Below are 18,666 nucleotides of genomic sequence, written 5' to 3'. Positions count from 1 at the left end.
TATATATATATATATATATATATATATATATATATATATATATATATATACATATATTTAAAACAGCGGTGACCTTTATTTGTTTCTTTCGATACGTAAAGTGGTCGACATTTTACATTAACATCCGCCTTTTTCAAGATTTAAGACATTTTGATGCAGATGAAAAGAAATTGTGGACAAGCTTGTTTTTTTTTTTTCTGATATGACTTTTTCATATAACATGCCTCATATTGTAATGGATAGCAGTTACGAGAGGACAGTATTGTTTGTTTTTTTTATATTTTTTCCCCCTTAGGTATTCCTATCCTTGCTTTATTTCTTGGTGCAGTTGTAAGGTGGGGCAATAATACGGGAACAATATATTACCCGCCATATTTTATTTGCTTGTTCCTTGTTTTTGCATTTCAATATCACTTTACTAGGAGTGTCATAAGAGAATGTTGGCTGAAATGTTTTTGTCCGCGATAATTAGGATTTTAGGAATGGAGCAATTACTTCCAGTCAATGTTGTAAGTAGTGGAAGCTTCACGTTTCTCTTTTTCTCAATCTGATGGGTTTTAGTAATAAGTATTTATGAAATTGAGGATTTTGTCTAAAATATGATGCATGTTTTATCACGCAACAATTCTTTCAAATCCCGACGTAGTTTTTACTTATAACTTAGTCAAATTAATCCTGAGTTACGAAATTGTGTACATTTTACAAGTTTCGTTATATCTGGAAAAACCATTAAATGTTTAGGCTAAAATGTCAGAAACACTTCCGGTTGGTGCTGTTCCTGGAGAATTACTGGAATCAACTATGGATACCGGTTCCGGTACTGTTTACATAACCAATTATCGAATTGTAATACTGGATCGTGTAAAAAACGCTCTGGCAATTATTCCACTTTTGAGTGTTGATACAGTTGAATTCTGGTCTGGCGATCCATATGGAATACAGATTGCATGCAAATTTGGCCGAATATGCAGGTATTATTGACTGAAATTAATTAAAAGGTAAGACATTCTTGGAGATTGAAGACTTTTAGTAGATATGGTAAATGTATGTAAAGCTGGCTGGAAATCCTGGGTCGAAGAGAAACTAACATTGGTGTACGATTTCATTTCTCATGATTTTGAGGGTGCTTCTTAGAGGTAAGCGTTACGCAATAGCTGCCACAGGGTGCAGTACAAAAAATCTAATTCTTATAAAATGTAGTCGACTTAATTTTTGTTAATAATTAGTTCTTTTTAAGGTTGAGGTGTGCAAGCGAGGTGCAAGTGGAACTGCATAAAAGATTGCAAAAAGCGACTTATAATATTGCTACAAACGATGTTTTTGCATGGCAGTTTGCCAAAGCTGCAAAGGTATCTTCTCAAGTGAAGTGATTTTTGTTGTCAACAGACTAACGCATAGCCAAAGGATAGATTTTAAAAGAATGGCGAATAATAGATATAATTTAAAGAACCAAAGTTCTGGTTCATGTCATGATTTTTTCTGCTAGATTTGACGTTATTTTAGTGGTCTAATGATTTATCTATCGATTCCACTCTAATTTTTTTCGAACCATTTCGTCTTTTATTTTAGGCTCAACTCCCTGGTTGGCTTAAATTTCGCAAAGAAACAGCTGATTCTGAGTGCTCAGCACAAAAAGAATTCCTGCGGCTCAATTACAATCCTCGTTCTTGGAGAGTTTCAGAAGCTAATGCTGATTATTCGTATGTTCTTGTTCCTCTTAGAAGCCTTTTAAAACTTGCCTCAGTTACTGTCAATCGAGATTTGTATTCTCATTCACTGAAAAATCCTTGCTTGGAATTCAGTGAAATGGTCAAAGATGAGAAGTGCCAAGCAATGCATGGAAGAAGGAGTGTATTTTTCAGTGCTAAAATTTCTTCATTCAAATCAAATAGATTTTTTCAGACTATGTGCAACATATCCGAAGTCAGTTATAGTTCCAAATGATATAACGGATGATGAATTGCGTCGAGCGTGTGCTGCTCGGAATAATGCTCGATTTCCGGCTGCGGTTTGGTGTTGCGCCAAAAATGAATCCGTCTTATTACGCAGCAGTCAACCATGTTGTGGTATTTTCAACTATCGATTTCCATTAGATGAAAAGCTGTTGGAATGTGCTAGAAAAGCTGTTAATGGAAGTAAGTTTGTTGCCGAAATATCGATTGATTTATACTTCAATTTATATCATAATTTTATAGTTATATGAAATATAAAAATCTGTGTTATCGGTTTGCGGAAACAGTTGCAGGACCGTCGTCTCGAAAGTTGTTAATAGTGGACTGTCGTTCATATACTGCAGCCCTTGCAAATCGAGTGGTAAAAGGTGGTGGAGCCGAGTCAGAAGGTTTATTTCCGATTTCATGTTTGGCGTTTTTTTATCATAACAGGAGGGAACTCATTATTAAGCAGCATTTTTAATAGATGGAATTTTATATGTCATTATCAGAAGTGTACTGCTTCCAGAGTATTATCAGCAAACGGAGGTCATCTTTTGTGGATTAGCTAATATCCACGAAATCCGAAGTAGTTTTCATAAGCTGAGAACTGTCCTTGCTGGTCCTCAAGATCACAACACTACCCTTCAATCAATTCAGTCCACTTTTTGGCTGCAGTACCTTATAAGTCTCATTGATACCGCACAGAAATGCGTAAAAGCACTTGTCGATGATGGTTAGTTTTACTTCTACAAATTTCGTATTTGATTCTAATAATTTCGCTAAACATGAAACGAATAAAAGCTGATACGTTTTAGTGAGTCAAACAAAAGGAAAGGCTATAAAGTCTGCAGGATTCTCAAATTTAAATGAATTAAAATTTGCAAAGTAGATATCAGAATATTCGATTGCTTATTCCTTCTTGAAATCGGTGCATTTTTTTTTTATAGGACGATCAGTTCTGGTTCATTGCACAGATGGTTGGGATCGAACGACGCAAATTGTCACACTTACGAAAATAATTGCTGATCCATATTATAGGACTTTTGAGGTGAGCACTTCAAGTGCAAATAAATTTGTGGGTTTCACCAGGTTTTTCATTTTTATTCTTAATGCAATGCTTCAGGGTTTCAAAGTATTGGTTTGTCGTGACTGGATTGGTTTCGGACACAAATTTGCTGATCGCACAGGTACGCGTAGTAGCGTCAGTGGGGAATCATCACCAGTCTTTTTGCAATGGCTTGACTGTGTTCACCAGTTACATCAGTTGTTTCCAGATGCCTTTCAGTTCACTTTAAGTTATTTGGTAAGAACTTTTTGCAATCCTTTTTCTAAGTAGTTGAGGTTCAGGTGATAATGCGACTCAAAAAAAAATTGAACCATACCATTTCAGTCTTAAACTGGTATTGCCGCATTTGCAAAAAATAGTTTGTCGGAAAAAGTTGTCAACCGTTAAACTTGCTGAGGAATAGTTTGGTGGTTGACAAATTTTTTTTAACTTTGCTTTTACTTTAAATATTTTTGGACGATTCTTAGTTCTGACTGCTCCAATGGTTCTTTTTTTTTAGACAAAATTAGCTGTTCATTGTTATTCCGGATTATTTGGGACATTCCTTTGGAACAGTCAATCTGAGCGAGAAAACTGGAATAAAGATACGGAAGATGCAGAAACACTTTCGCTTTGGACGTTTTTGGATGAATCCAAGCCGGAATATGGTAATGTTATTTATAGTCCTGGGAAAAGCAATCAACGACTCCATACATCTTTACATATTGAGGATCTTCATATCTGGAAGCAACTTTATATTGGACCTGCTATCGAAAGATTGATTAATGTTAGTTGTGTTGCTTATTTTTAATCATTTTTATTTGTTGCCACATATACTTAATTATGCACTCGTAAAGGAATTTGCAAATTTTGTCAGAAACCAAAGTTTGAAATTTATATTTCAAAAAATGAACACTCTTTTTTTTCTATATTTTGCTAGATGTGCTGTGACTGGTTTTCAGTGCTATCAGTAGGCTAATAAGTTTAATAACGTCTCGTTTTACAGGAACAGACACTGTCAAACTCAGGAATGGGTGCAAGTCAACATAGTGAAGTCGATCGTATCAGTTTGAATAGAGCCCATTCTGCGGAAAGTCTTTCCAATACGGATACTGGTGTATGCCAGGGATCATCAAATACATCGTATATCTTTGTTACTTAATTATTATAACTTTCGTACTTAAATCAGTTCCGCTCAAAAATTTCCATTGCCGCTTACAGTATTATATCTCTTGTATGTTGGTATAAATCGGTATATCTCTATGTCCTAAGATAAAAATTAAACTTTATAGATTTTTATGACATAGTCAACCAAGTCTGCAGCTTTGCTCTTCACAACGTGTAAATCACCCATTTCTCTTACAGTTTTGCTGGAAATACACATGCTCAATTTCACAACAGCAATATTCGAACATCAGTTTCAAGTGAAACGGATTATGCACGACCCGACGAAAATGATTTATCGTTCGCATTATATCGTGAAAGAGATCGCAGTACTATCGCTGTAAGCTCTTGTTCCTGGAAGTATTGAACTGTAATTAACTACAACCCAAAATTCATTTGCTAAATTCATAATCTCAAAAAGATTGAAAAGAAAAATCTTCGATAGGATGTTACGCATTATACCCTATCCACCTAGGGTTCTACACTTTCTTTGACTTTGCAGAGGGAAGTAGATTGCGATGGTTTGACGAAAGTTTTAGAAATACGCGAAGAAAGGACCCGTGAGAAATTCGAAAAGTTACAGGTGGGCAGTTCCTAGTATTTATTTGTTTCACTTTGTCGAGAGTGCATATCTGATGCAATAGTTATTCTTAGGCGCAGATAAGAATGCTACTTGAACGAAGAAAGTTTCTCGGATTTGAAGAAAGCGATTACCGAGCTGAGGATTCAGATTAGTGGACCTGCCATTCTCTAACTCATTTTAGCCGATAGTTAACAACGAATAGTGAGGGAAAAGGACTTAAATTTGTCTAACAAATCTGGAGATTTTCGTTTTCAACATTTCGTCTTTCTTTCCCCTTGTGTTGTTCGCACAACTATTAGCACGTTGTTGTTCTCTGATGTATTTTACTTTTAATATTTTGATATTGCCAAAAAATATTATTCATATTATAGTAAAAAAGGTTAAACCGAAAGGAAAGCGAATAGGATTTTTTGTATGATTATAGATATGAAAATTAATATTTTTTTACTGTTTTTTGTAAAGTGAAACACAATTCTCTCTTTATTTAGCCTTTTTGAAACAATTATCCACTAGAGCTTAAAGGAAATAGATTTTGCGTTGTTCGGTTTGAAATGCTTATCAAAGGCACAGTATATCCTGTAAATTATGAGAAATGAGATGAGAAGCAATTTGTACATTTTTTTGAATTGTAATTCAGGAGTGTATTGATATATTGCAAGAAAAACTTGGACAATTGAAAAAGGAAGAAATGCAGAAAGTAAGTTATGGAATTAGTGGCGAGTCACCCGGGACGGATTCATTAATCGTAAGTTGAGGCTGACGCCGGTTCATTATCTCCCTTTTCCTACCTTGACAAAGTATTCGGATTTTTTCATTATATTTCCGTTGACTCATTAAAGAAACTTAAGTGCTGTAAATTTAAGTTCGGTGAGAGCAATAGTGCATCGTGTTCTGTGGAGTCAGATCTTTCAAATATGTCGGTTGTTGAAAAAGACGATGTTGCGGATATTTCATACGGTTCGAAAGGGTGGTTAATGGATGATGCCTCACAAAAATGCATGAGTTGCCAGGGAACCTTCTACTACCTAAGCAATCGAAGACATCATTGCAGGTTAGTCTATCGTTCCCTTTGTGTTCAGAGGCTAACCTGTGCGATGAAGGCGATGAAATAGGTTTAGGAGCTTTACCACTTTGGTTTTGTCATGAATTGTTGAATATTGTGATTCTATATGTATAGCTTTGTTCACAGCAGAGTAATCAAAGTTTTTGGTTACCAGAATCATTTCTCATTTGTTTCCAGGAATTGTGGAGGAATATTTTGTTCTTCGTGTTCGAAACGTACTTTTTTTCGAGTATACGAAAATAAAGGTGGGAATGTGCGCGTGTGCAACAGGTGCTACGAGTTAATGATAAAAGCACGATCAAGTCAGTTTTATGCAGTACCATCAGAGACACCAACAACATCATTGACTTCCAAGAGAAATGGCGTTTTAATGACGAAAAACCCATCAGAAACTGCCGTGAATGGTGGTAGCGTTAGCTCAGCGATCTTTGGATGAAATTTGCTTCGGAAAGTATGTCTCAAGTGTATCTAGGAAAGAGACGATCAGTGCGACGAACTATGCAACGAGAACGAGGGTCAGATGGTAAAGACACTGCTTCGTATACATCCCCTAAACGTTCCAGCCTCAGGTGTGAAATCCAGAAGTTAGTTCGGGGCGGCACATTTATCATACTAACAGTTCAGTATTTCATCCATCTTTTACCTTCAAGAGATACCGAAAAGTGTTTCTGTTTATATCTCTCTGCTAAGAGCCATAAGATCCATTCTGTACGATTTTGTAAGTCTGATTATTGTGACTTCTTGATTCCTTCGTAATTCACGTGCAAAAAGTTCATTGTATAATGTTTTCATGGGATAAATGATGAGACCAGAAGAATTTCATCTGATTAACTCTAGCACTTTCTGATTTTTGCTTGTGATGTCTGCGACAACTATGGTATCGCCATTTTTTTCTTGTTTTCCTGTTTTTTTTTCTTTTTTTGCTCGGGATTTGAAATCATTTGGATGTGAAAATAATCGTTCGGGCATTCTTTAATTGTTTTTTTTTTGGATAATTAATTTTTTTGAATGTTTTTATTGTTACGTGCAGTGCTCAAATTCATCGTTTGTTTGTTGTTTAGTTCGTCGTTGGATTTCAATTTTTCTTTCAGATCTTCGAAGGATATTCTATAACAAAAGATTTGAGCCGAAGATCTCGCTGCGAATTGTTTTAGTTGGCTTTCTAATTAATTGTTCCTTTCCCTATGTTTTATTTCCAAATTATTCACACCATTTTTCGGTGTTATTTATTAAAAGTAAAGGGAAATATCACTCATTTTACTCTTTATTTCTATTCATTGTTTGGCGAATAAAAAAAAAAAGTAATATGTGTTATGCGTGCTTTAGTAGTGCGATAGCTATCGCTTTACTGTATATACAAGTTCGTCGTAATCAAAAGAAGTAACGATAACAAGCTTGAATGCTATACTTGATACAGTGCTAAAGTATTTGAAGATTTAACGATATATTCCAAAATTTATCACCAATATCTCATTCATGTCAAAAACATTGTAAAGCAAGTAATGATTTGTAATTATTACTATCAACATGATTAGTGAAGTTATGAGTGGAAGCGTTATGTGAAAGAATGTATTATTCCTTGTGCATTACATTTACCGCTAACACTAGTTTAAAACAAATTATGAGACTTATGCGGTATATGTTAACATAAATATCGAAATATAGATTGATAGGATGAATTGAAATGATTACTGGATCTGTGTTGCATATTGCATTAGCAGTTGGCATCATTGGCAGATCAATTCTAATATTGAATGATTTGAGAGAAGAAAGACTGTATAATATGGAATTGTAAGTTGTAAATTGTTTAGAAGAATGCAAAATGAAGAGATAAGGTAAGAAATTCAGACGAATAATCTGAGATGGAACAAGTAATTAACAAATCATTCTAACTGGAAAGTATGTATTGTACAGTAAGTATGCATCATGCTCATTTCATCTTTTTTCCATTAGTTCGAACTTTTTTTTCGAAATGATCAGTTCACATTGAAGCTTTTCTTTTTGACTTGCACAACGCGGGTTTGACTTTTATTGAAACAGCTGTGACAGCATTACCTCACTTTATTTAGAATGTGACTTATCTAAATTGTATCCACTGTATCCACTTATCCATCCACATATTCACTTATCTAGTGTCGTCACGTGTTGGGAACGAACAATAAATTTGTTTATTCCAATTTAATTCATAGTCCTTGCAAGTGTTAATTATTAAATTTTATTGGAGGGTTGAAGTTAGTTTCTATGGGAATTCGATGCTGTATGTGAAATATTGCGCTGATCTGATAGTTTTTTAATATTTGTATTTTTAGAATTGCTTATTCATTTATACTTAATTTGCAATCTGAATTTCAAAAGTAGAAATGTAGAAAGAAGAATGAATTAGGTCATTATAAATGAAAAGATATAGCAATATTGACGAACTAATGAGTGCTTGGTGTGTTTAGTGAATTAAAAATGTAATTTATTATTTTAGAAACGACTTATTCATTTGCGTTCAGCGTTTCCACCAACTAAATATTCAATAAGGTAGAATATTGCAGCTTGATGGGAGATGAAGCACATCAATTGGGTTCTTCATCATCAATGGTGCAAATTGTTTCGGTGTTTAATCTGGAGAATACCACTTTTTCAAAGGTTTTTTCTGTTTATTGCGATGATGTAAATTCTATGATTAGCCTGGAATGTTTGAAAATAATCCTGTTAGAATTATATATTATAATTACTTACAGGTGATTTTTCCTGATATGAGGTAGAAAATCAGAGAGGTGCTGCTAAACTTGTGAGATTGTCATATGTTATGTCAACATTGTGAACCTGGAAGTGTGACTCTATGTATGCCAGTTAATTCAGTGATATAGAACCATTAAATTAGAGATTGATATACGTTTGAAGGATGCTGAAATTTACGCTTTTTTTTCTATTCTTCATGGCAATAAATAAGGCTCCTAAAAAAGGTGCTGTTATTGGGAATGGAAATTCAAAAATTATTCAAGTAAAGATGCTTTCAATAGATGTGGAAAAGTCATGGTGTCATTTTATATATTTTCAGGACAAGATTGGTTATGGAGGATGTCGGTCAGTAAATGAATTCGAAAAAATGAATCGGATTGGTGAGGGTACATATGGCATTGTATACAGGGCCAAGGATGTGAAAACTGGAGAAATTGTATTCTATCTTATCCTCCTTCTATCAGTTTGTTTGAAACCTTAGTGAGGTTGAGAGCTCAATGTTGATCTTGAAATTTCATTTATTTTCTGGTGTTTGTTTTAGATAGCACTGAAAAAGGTAAGAATGGATGAGAAAAGTGAAGAGAACGGAATTTCAATATCAGCAATTCGTGAAATTCATTTACTCATGAGTTTGCATCACAAAAATATCGTTCAGTTGAAGGAAATCGTAGTAGGGCAACAGTTGACTTCAATTTTCTTGGTTATGGAATATTGTACTCAGGTAATTTTAATTTTTGAAAAGCCAAGTGGGTGACGAAAAATACGGATACAGGCATACTGATCAATTATTTCATGATTTGGCGTCATTGTTGGACAATATGCGAGTACCATTTACAGAACCACAAGTTAAATGCATTGTAATGCAGTTACTAAAAGCTTTGGTTTATTTGCACGGAAAACACGTAGTTCATCGAGATTTGAAGGTTCATTTTAACTCCTTTTATTTTTTTCAGTTTTTCCTGACATTTACCAAGAAATTTTTACGTTTATTACTTAAACTTTCTTAATTTCTCGATCCGGCAATTACAGTTTAAATTCGTTTTACAGGTATCTAATCGTTTTATAGGTGTCTAATCTTCTCTTAACAGACGATGGTTGTTTGAAAGTTGCTGATTTTGGATTAGCGCGAACGTTCGGAGAACCTTCCAAGCAGATGACACCAAGAGTTGTTACTTTATGGTAAAATTCCGAATAATTTGAGTAAAAATATTTCGAGCAATAGAAAGGCTCTTTCTGTCCTGTTTAATTCTCGAAAATTCGAAGAAAATTCTATAATTCAGAGTTTTGCAGGTACCGTAGTCCGGAATTATTATTTGGTGCAAAAGAACAAAGTACCGGTGTTGATATGTGGGCAACAGGGTGCATTCTTGGAGAATTACTCATACACCGACCTCTTTTACCAGGGAAAACCGAACTTGATCAGGTAGTCTATATTGCGCTCTCAATCAATAATGTATAATTTTTGATCATTTTGTTAAATGCTTGTCGATAATTTGTCGAACTTAAGACACATTAACAGATTAACAGAATAATCGATTTGCTTGGTACTCCGACAGAAAAGATATGGAAAGGAATCGAGGAGTTGCCTGTTTTGCGTAATTTCCAGTTACGCTCCCAACCGTACAATAGGTTAAAATGTGTGATGGAACGTGCTAGTGATAGTTGCCTGCAACTGTTAAATGGCTTCTTCACTTATGATCCATCTCTCAGAATTTGTGCAAAGGATGCACTACGTTCTAGGTATAAAATTATGTCTCAAAAATTTCAGTTTTTCTTTTTTTTTTTTTTGCTTTTTACAAATGAATACCAAAATTAGGTATTATCGTCATATTTTTGATTGGTTGGGGAAGTTAAATAAGAAGTTTTGGGATGAAGAGCAATTGTAAAGAAAAGTGATCTGAGGTAATTTAGAAAAAATTTTTCAAACTTTCAGATATTTCAATGAACCTCCGTATCCATGTGATGCAAGCATGATGCCATCATTTCCGCAGCACCGAAATCGAAAACGTAAAAAAAAGCAATGATTATAGCAATAAGTGATATTATCACGACCATTTAGGTGATTCAATTCATTCGTACACATATATGCTAATAAAAACGAATTGTGATGGGTTGTCTTTGGATATAACTTTTGATTAGAATTATTGTCAAAGATGTTACATCTCCTTATAAAATCTTATTTGTTTTGCACTTGGTTGTAATCAACTTCGGAAGAGAAAGTTTGATAACAAATCAAGAATATTCAGAACTTGAAATTCTCGATTTTTTATTCTCGAAAAAGTTTCAAGTGAAGAATTGAATTAGTTTAAATAAAATAACATTGTTTATTACATTTTATTTCTTACCTCATTGAAATCATGATATTTAATAGACGATGGATTAATCATTATGGAAATCTCAAACTGGAAAACAAATCACTTCTGTTCATTTCCTATTCTCAAATTTATTGGATCAAATGCTTTATACTGTTGCTAGTGTTTATTAAATGTGAACTCATTCCATTTAAGATAAAAACAATTACTGCATAAGGTTAAACTGTAAACAAACTTTAATCAAATAATTCAAATCATCGGAATGCTAGACGTGAATAATTCATTAATTACACAATTGATTGTTTGTTTATTTCTCAAAACTTAAATTTGAATTAATTGTTTCCTTTCGGTATTATTTAATTGTATTTTCCCATATCTAAACAATTACAGCTGTAAAAAGATTCATCTCATGGTATTAGCAATATATTCAATGTATCTCTCTTTATGTTTGCGATATTTTTGACAAATTAAATAGGATTTGAATTTGTTTTTTACGATTTATATTTTCTTAATGCAAATTTCTTGATGAGGAAAGTTGCATTTAAAAGGCGGTAATTTCCCTTCGATAATTTCATTGTTCTATTTTACTATGATTGAATAGTGCCAGCTTTCTGGTTAATGCTGGCTTTTGTTCTCATTTTTAGTGTCAAATTTACATAAATTATTAGCCTTCCGTGACAAATAATAAACATTAAGTTTTCTTTTCTTTTTTTTTAATGACGGTTGGTGTAGCATCCATACCACTTGCACCACCACCACCACCTCCGTCACATCAACCATCAACTGTCACATGCTCCATTGGAAAGGATCGTTTACCGAAATTGAAGGAATTGGTGAAAAGTAATCTACATACCTATCAGCTATATAAGATTATTGGTGAAGGTGGTTATGGTACTGTATATGAAAGTGAAACTGCTAATGGGTTAGTTGAATTTTCTCCAATTAACTTTATAGGTAACCATTTCTAATTGGATTTTCTTTCATTAAGCTTATAGGTAATCATTTTTAATTTCTTTTTTTTTTTTATACATTATATTATCACAATTTTCATATATCATCAGCAGATCAATCTTATTTTTTATGTATTAGTTAATAAGTAATTGGAAGAATAGATGGAATGATTGATTAAGGTTGAGATAATTTGTTTCTTAGAAGTGATCATTCCAATTGGAACGAATGATAGCTATGATCATCAATTCAAGCTACTAATTAATGAACCTATTTTGTTTAGTCTAAATTAAGCAAAGATAAAATATTCCATACATTATTCTTTGTATCTATTCATTTTTAGAATCTTCTTCATTAACTTTTATCACATTCTTTCTTCAACCTTTATTATCTATCATTCCATCCCATTTTTATGTTATAATATTTACATTATCATTTTCTATTCATAAGTATGAATAATTTTTTTTATTTATTCAGTAAAATTAGAAATAAAATGTTATATGTGTTTGGAAAGTTTTGGTTCAACATAAATCACTCAATGATTTAATGACTAATATTAATTTTGGTTCAACTTAAACTACTCAATGATTTAATGACTTACATCAATTTTGGTTCAACATAAACCACTCAATGATTTAATGACTCATATTAATTTTGGTTCAACTTAAACTACTCAATGATTTAATGACTTACATCAATTTTGGTTCAACATAAACCACTCAATGATTTAATGACTCATATTAATTTTGGTTCAACTTAAACTACTCAATGATTTAATGACTTACATCAATTTTGGTTCAACTTAAACTACTCAATGATTTAATGACTCACATCGAAGATAGTATCAGGTGAAAAATTTTCACTGAGGTGATGTTATCTGTTGAATTGATAAAATGATTCACGGTAGTACATATTGTAATGCAGGTATCTTAAGCTTAGCTCAAATATATGTTTTGAAATTTTTCGATTTAAATTAAACTATTTAGTGCTTTAATGACTCCCATGGAAAATAGTATCAGATGAGGAGTTTAATTGTAATGATATATCTGTCAAACCATAATACTAAGGTTAGTTTAAAGAAATATTAACATTTAATGGATATGATTTTTTTTTTTTTTTTCTAGACCAATGAATACGTTGAAATCATTTTATATAAAACATTCATCTCTCTTTTAACTATCTTTCGCGACTGTAGCGTAATTAATTAATATTGTAATTAATATTATCATATATATTATATTAATAATAATATATGCGTAAGTATGATAGCATTAATAACGAATTCGATATTACAATATGATAAGAATACGTATTCTTTGTAAAAATTCATGTGTAAAAAAAAAAAAGCAAACTAAACTTTGCCTTTTTTTTTCTACACGTGAATTTCGACACGTATCACGTGTGTAGCAAAAGTTTTTGCAGTACAGGATATTCAAATTCCTTCCTACTCATTGCCATTTGCTAAATAACTCTCTTGAATCGTATTAGTACTTATCCGGTTACGTTATTCATCGTTTTTTTTTTCCGGAAAATTTATTAGCTAATGATTGAAAATTATTTTAAAATTTAGCGAATAGAAGAAAAATGATAAATGATTTCAAATAATTGCAATATATTTCTATTTCATAGACTTTAGATAATTAAAAACGTGAAGTAACTTACGTATTTACGTGGAATCATCTCTCTTTTACATATTGCTTACATACGTGAAATCTTTGATTTAATATTAGCTAAATTAACAATATTTGATGAAAACTTCCGCATTACATCATATTCCTATGTCATCCTTTTTTTTTTTTATTAAACTTGGCTAAGTTTAATGTCAAATAGCCAAGTTTGAAAATTCATATTGAATTTTTAAAAATTTACTCATAGCATTTCTAAGATTTTTTTTTCTAAATTACTATCCTGTTAATATGAATGCAGATAATATTAATTAAATTAAAATTAAAATGTGATTAAATGATATAATTCCTCTATTTGATTATTTAAATAATATTATCGTTGAAGTTTATTAGATTAAACATACCTATGTAATTTAGTGGGTGACAAATTCATAATGTAATTGAGATTCATTAGGAGAGTGAATAGATGACCAATTATGTCAGAAATAAAATGGACAAAAAAAAAAAGAAAGCTTAATGGATGTTAATTTAAAATAGCAATTTGAAAGAGTGAGTAATAATAATGTTGATAATTTGATATCGGAAAAAAAAAAAAGGTAGAGAATAATCAATGTTTAAAGAGCATTCTAGGAGTTAAAATCATATCATTGAAAATTCAAATTATTAGAATTATTGTATCATTTTCATTCGTCATTAGGAAGAATGATAAAATTTTGTTATTCCAACTCATTTATCTTGTGATGTATAATATCTCTGATTATCATTTTTTTAGATGTTAAAGTTTTACCTGGTAATTTCTGATAATCATATAATTGGATGTCAAAGTTTTATCTGATAACTTCTGATAATCATTTCTTAAATGTTAAAGTTTTATCTGGTGATTTGTGATAATCATTTCTTAAATGTCAAAGTTTTATCTGATAACTTCTGATAATCATTTCTTAAATGCCAATGCCAAAGTTTTATGTGATGATTTGTGACAATCATTTCTTAAATGTAAAATCAATTCCATATCTTTTTATACTGTAATTACAACAATAATAATTAACGCCATTTTTGAAATACAAGTATGAAATACTATCGTAGTCTTTGATGATTGATCTTTTTCAGTTTTATCTCTGCTTTCATCATTCTATTTTTCTAGCCTAGCGTGATATTTAATAAATGTCATTGATTTTAATCACATATAAATTATCATTGCTATGAAAATTTTATTATCTTCCTGTAATTCTATCGTGAAATATCTTCTGAAGAGCATACGATAGTATTACTTTCCTTCATCTTATTTTCCATTCATTCATTTATTCAATGAGCCAGTTAAGGAATTCAGATAAGCTAGTAATACTAGACTAGCCTAATCCTTGGTGACTGTCCCATTTTTTTAATTCTGTCTCATTCCCATTCTAATCTAAATTTACCTTCTCAATTCAATCATTTATCAAATTTAAGATTTTGTGAATTTTTTTTTATTTTTCATAAATTTGAATAATATCACTTATCAAGAAGAAATGATAAGATTGCAGACATCGTGTAGCTTTAAAAGTGGAAAAATATAGTAAATCAATGCTACACATTGAAGCAAGTGTTATGCGTGCTGCAGCACGACGACGCAGTCAACATATTTGCGAGCTGATCGATTATGTAAGTTCTTTTTTTTAAAAAAAATAAAAAGTTGCTTTAAAGGATTTTAAAGAATTTCTATAAATTTGAAGTTTGAGGAAGTCATGAACTTCGTGCATGCATTGCACTGATTTTCATTCTAATCAAAAAGCTTTATTATCTTCAATTAAGCTATGCAAAGATTACAAATAATCTACGATCAACTGCTTTTGATAAATTGTCATGTCAATAATTTATATGTTTAACAAATAAAATTCTGAATTTGGAACGAATTTTCAAAAAAAAAAAAAACATCTATTTAAAGAGTAAATTTTAAAATTTTATTTTAATTTTAAATGATTGAAATTTTATGGAACTTATCAGGGTATCGAGAAACCAGATTATATTTTCATTGTAATACCATTGCTGGGAAAAGATTTGCATAAATTACGCAATGAGCAAATTAACAGACGTTTCTCGCTATGTACTGCAATACAAATAGGCTTGCAAACATTGAAAGCTATAGAGGAATTACATTTGTTAGTTATCCTTTTAGAAATTGCTAATCAGAATAGTTGTTTAATTACATCCTTTAATTAATATTTTTTATTTCTAGGAACAATAAACTAATATTACCATTTTAATTTCCATCTAGAATTTTTTTTCTTTTTATTAATCTTTAAATTATCTATATTGTTAAGAGTTAAAATATCTTTTATTACAGGAGTCATTTTATATCACGTGATATTAAGCCTGGTAATTTTATGGTTGGTTTACGAGAGAATCAACAACACAAAACGATATTTTTGATTGATTTTGGTCTTGCAAAGAAATACATTAATAAGGTAAGATTGATAAAAAGATATATGCATTAAGAGATGATAGCAATGATGAAAATATATCAATAGTGATGAAAAATGTTGAATTTTTAACAAATTTAAAAATTTTTTAACAAAATTTTAACAAATTTAAATTTCAACATATGATCCATTTCAAGCATTTTTTATTTTTTTCTATTCTTTTCAAATTTTACAGAATGGTAAATTACTTCCATCACGTGGTGAAGTAGGATGGCGAGGTACAACACGATATGGCTCATTGAAAGCACATTTAAGGCTTGATTTAGCAAGACGAGATGATCTGGAATCATGGTTTTATTTGCTCGTTGAAATTACTCGTGGCTCCTTACCATGGCGATATGTTTCTGGTAAATAATATTATTATCAATTAATTATTGTTGATATCTTGATAGTAATTATTTTACTATAATTAAGTTTCTTTTTTTTTTAAAATTAAATTATTATCATATACAGAACGTGCTGGTGTACAAGCAGCTAAAATGATGGCTCGTGATATAGGTCGAGCACAATTTCTTCATCAATGCCCGAAGCAATATGAAACATTAATGGAAATGATCGATGAACTAGTATTTGAGGATAGTCCAAATTATCATGAATTTATGGATATATTAATGGATGTAAGTATATCATTTGTTTATAATTATGAAATATTTTATTGATTATTGTATTATTAATAAGGAATGATATCATAATGTATTAAAATTTAGATTAAAAAAGAATGGAAATTAGAACTTAATTCACGATTTGATTGGGATGAAGATATGACATCTACACGATCTACAACAAGAAGCATATCATCGGATGTAGAATGCGAAAAAGCTATTAAAGAAGATGTAATGAGAATGAATCAGAAAGAACCTGAAATAACAAATGTTAAAGATCAGCAAAAACAATTGCAGCAATCATTAACATCATCATTGTCTACACCTGTACTATCAACAGCAATATCAACATTACGACCAAATCAAAATCATCAATAGCAATGGTAATCTTTACAACCACAATGGGTCAATATATCATGATAAATATTTTAAATTATTTTAATTTTACAATGATATTTTTATGAAGATAATTAATTTTTCACTGCAATACATATAATAATAGTATAACAACAAGTGAACAAGCATATTTTCTCGTTGTTTGCAGAATTAGTTCGATTTATTGGTTATCAAGGTATTTGATGTCAAAATTACCTATCGTCATCATCTTACCTGTTTACCTATCCATATTTTCGATATGCAAAATTTGATATCATAAGGGAGGTAAATTTTCTGAACAATAAGTTTTGTAGCAAATATGATATTGAAGTTGAAGTAGGACATGAAGCCTGAATTAAGTTAATCGTTCTTCAGCGGCTTCTTTAATAAAAAGAGTACATGAAAGCATCATGAATTCTTCTAATTAAAGAAATCGTTGAAGTAATCATCTCAGTTACAAATTTACCTTGCAATTATGATATTTGCAAATTTTAAACTTAGTAAAGAAGAATAAATCAAGAATTGCTACCTTTAAATAAAAATAAAAGTAGCTATGATATAAGTTAGCATTAACTTTAGACATCATTTGTACAATTAGTATTTCATGATATTTAGCATCAAAATTTGAATATCATTAAAGTGTAACTGTAAATTTTAATTTTCTCTCTTTTATTTTTTTTATTTTCAAAAAGAAAAGAAAAAAACGTAAACTTATATTGGTCCCCTCAATTAGTAGTAGTAATTCAATAATATATCACTACTCATTGGCTATCATTCATTCTTTTCCAATTTATATTTCCGATTATATAATTCGAGTTTCTTTGCTTTTTTTTTTTTTTTAATTCACATTCCTATGCAATTTTAATCATTAAATACGAAAAACTTTCCGTATTTTTCCTCTCCCATATAGAAGAAAAAAAAAAGGAAAAAAAACCCCCCTCTATAAAAGTTTAAATGAACGCATTAAAGGTGATGTAATTCAATTTCGATCAAACAGACAAGAATGTAATTTTTGCACAGGAATGGTGTCACCCTGTACCACTTTCAATCCTATCAATTGCATAATTCTTCCCGAACAGAACCGGATCACTTTAGTAGTCATCATTGAACTGAAACAATCATGATAGTAACTCTGTAACATCCATTAATAACAATAATGATAATGATCATTTGTTTATCAATGTATCGCATAATTTTATTTGAACTATTACAGGTTTTTTGATCGTCAAATATTTGAAATATCAAAATTAAAAATAGATATTTTCTTCTGGAATTATTTCTTTCGTTTTTTTTTTTTTTTTTTTTAAGAAAAATTAAATAAAGGGAAATGGAAGAAATTGGAAATATAAATTATAATAAATATTTCATATGATTTATAAAATTTTACAAATTATGGATAAAATAAATGTGTTACAAAAAACTTTTTGCAATATATTTTACTTTAGCGAAAAATCGAATCTTTCATTTCTGATGGCAAATATTTAATTACGCTAATTATAGGATTTAGGATTATATATGAAAAGAAGTAATGCCAATGTTACAATGTAAATAATTGGATCTATCAATTTTCAAAAAGGGCAATAATAATATGATAATAGAGGTGACAATAAACAAATATCATACATATATGTCATTGTATGGAAAATGGATAGTGAAAATATGCAATAACCATTGAGTGACATTTTTGTTTCACTCAAATAGAGATCGTGAAATTAAAAATTTTTATTAAATTATAATTTTCTAAAATTTTGTCAAATTTACACATAGGGAATTTTGAGTAATTAATTTTGTGAAAAAATTTCCAAAAAAAAAAAAAAAAAAAATAA

General features: G+C 30.6%; 3 protein-coding genes across 3 annotated transcripts in view; all 3 read left to right on the top strand.

Moving 5' to 3' along the window:
* The window catches only part of LOAG_18267 (CBR-MTM-3 protein), an 8,460-nt gene extending 1,384 nt beyond the window's left edge, over positions 1-7,076 (top strand). Inside the window, exons 2-16 of the mRNA XM_020450930.1 lie at positions 742-971; positions 1,238-1,349; positions 1,570-1,700; positions 1,903-2,135; positions 2,240-2,341; positions 2,461-2,667; positions 2,882-2,982; positions 3,058-3,237; positions 3,500-3,766; positions 3,986-4,122; positions 4,345-4,483; positions 4,646-4,726; positions 5,364-5,423; positions 5,590-5,777; positions 5,967-7,076. Of these exons, the coding sequence (XP_020305341.1) occupies positions 742-971; positions 1,238-1,349; positions 1,570-1,700; positions 1,903-2,135; positions 2,240-2,341; positions 2,461-2,667; positions 2,882-2,982; positions 3,058-3,237; positions 3,500-3,766; positions 3,986-4,122; positions 4,345-4,483; positions 4,646-4,726; positions 5,364-5,423; positions 5,590-5,777; positions 5,967-6,225 (2,427 nt within the window). The 3' untranslated portion in view covers positions 6,226-7,076. The remainder of the gene's footprint in view (positions 1-741; positions 972-1,237; positions 1,350-1,569; positions 1,701-1,902; positions 2,136-2,239; positions 2,342-2,460; positions 2,668-2,881; positions 2,983-3,057; positions 3,238-3,499; positions 3,767-3,985; positions 4,123-4,344; positions 4,484-4,645; positions 4,727-5,363; positions 5,424-5,589; positions 5,778-5,966) is intronic.
* Positions 7,077-8,333: 1,257 nt separating this feature from the next.
* On the top strand, positions 8,334-10,543 carry LOAG_06017 (CMGC/CDK/CDK10 protein kinase; the record flags this gene model as incomplete). Its single annotated transcript, XM_020447040.1, has 8 exons — positions 8,334-8,423; positions 8,839-8,955; positions 9,061-9,232; positions 9,345-9,442; positions 9,586-9,698; positions 9,810-9,942; positions 10,039-10,259; positions 10,453-10,543. 8 exons carry the CDS (start codon positions 8,334-8,336, stop codon positions 10,541-10,543), a joined length of 1,035 nt encoding a protein of 344 aa, XP_020302688.1.
* Positions 10,544-11,547: 1,004 nt separating this feature from the next.
* Positions 11,548-16,843, top strand: LOAG_18266 (CK1/WORM6 protein kinase; the record flags this gene model as incomplete). Its single annotated transcript, XM_020450929.1, has 7 exons — positions 11,548-11,753; positions 14,928-15,045; positions 15,388-15,542; positions 15,728-15,848; positions 16,039-16,210; positions 16,317-16,480; positions 16,571-16,843. The coding sequence occupies 7 exons, from the start codon at positions 11,548-11,550 to the stop codon at positions 16,841-16,843; spliced, it is 1,209 nt and encodes a 402-aa protein (XP_020305340.1).
* Positions 16,844-18,666: the final 1,823 nt, after the last annotated feature.

Source organism: Loa loa, assembly GCF_000183805.2.
Source record: "Loa loa unplaced genomic scaffold supercont3.242, whole genome shotgun sequence".
Taxonomy (NCBI): Eukaryota; Metazoa; Nematoda; class Chromadorea; order Rhabditida; family Onchocercidae; genus Loa; species Loa loa.
Note: the sequence above shows the minus strand (reverse complement) of the source record. Positions and strands in the feature narration are given on the sequence as shown.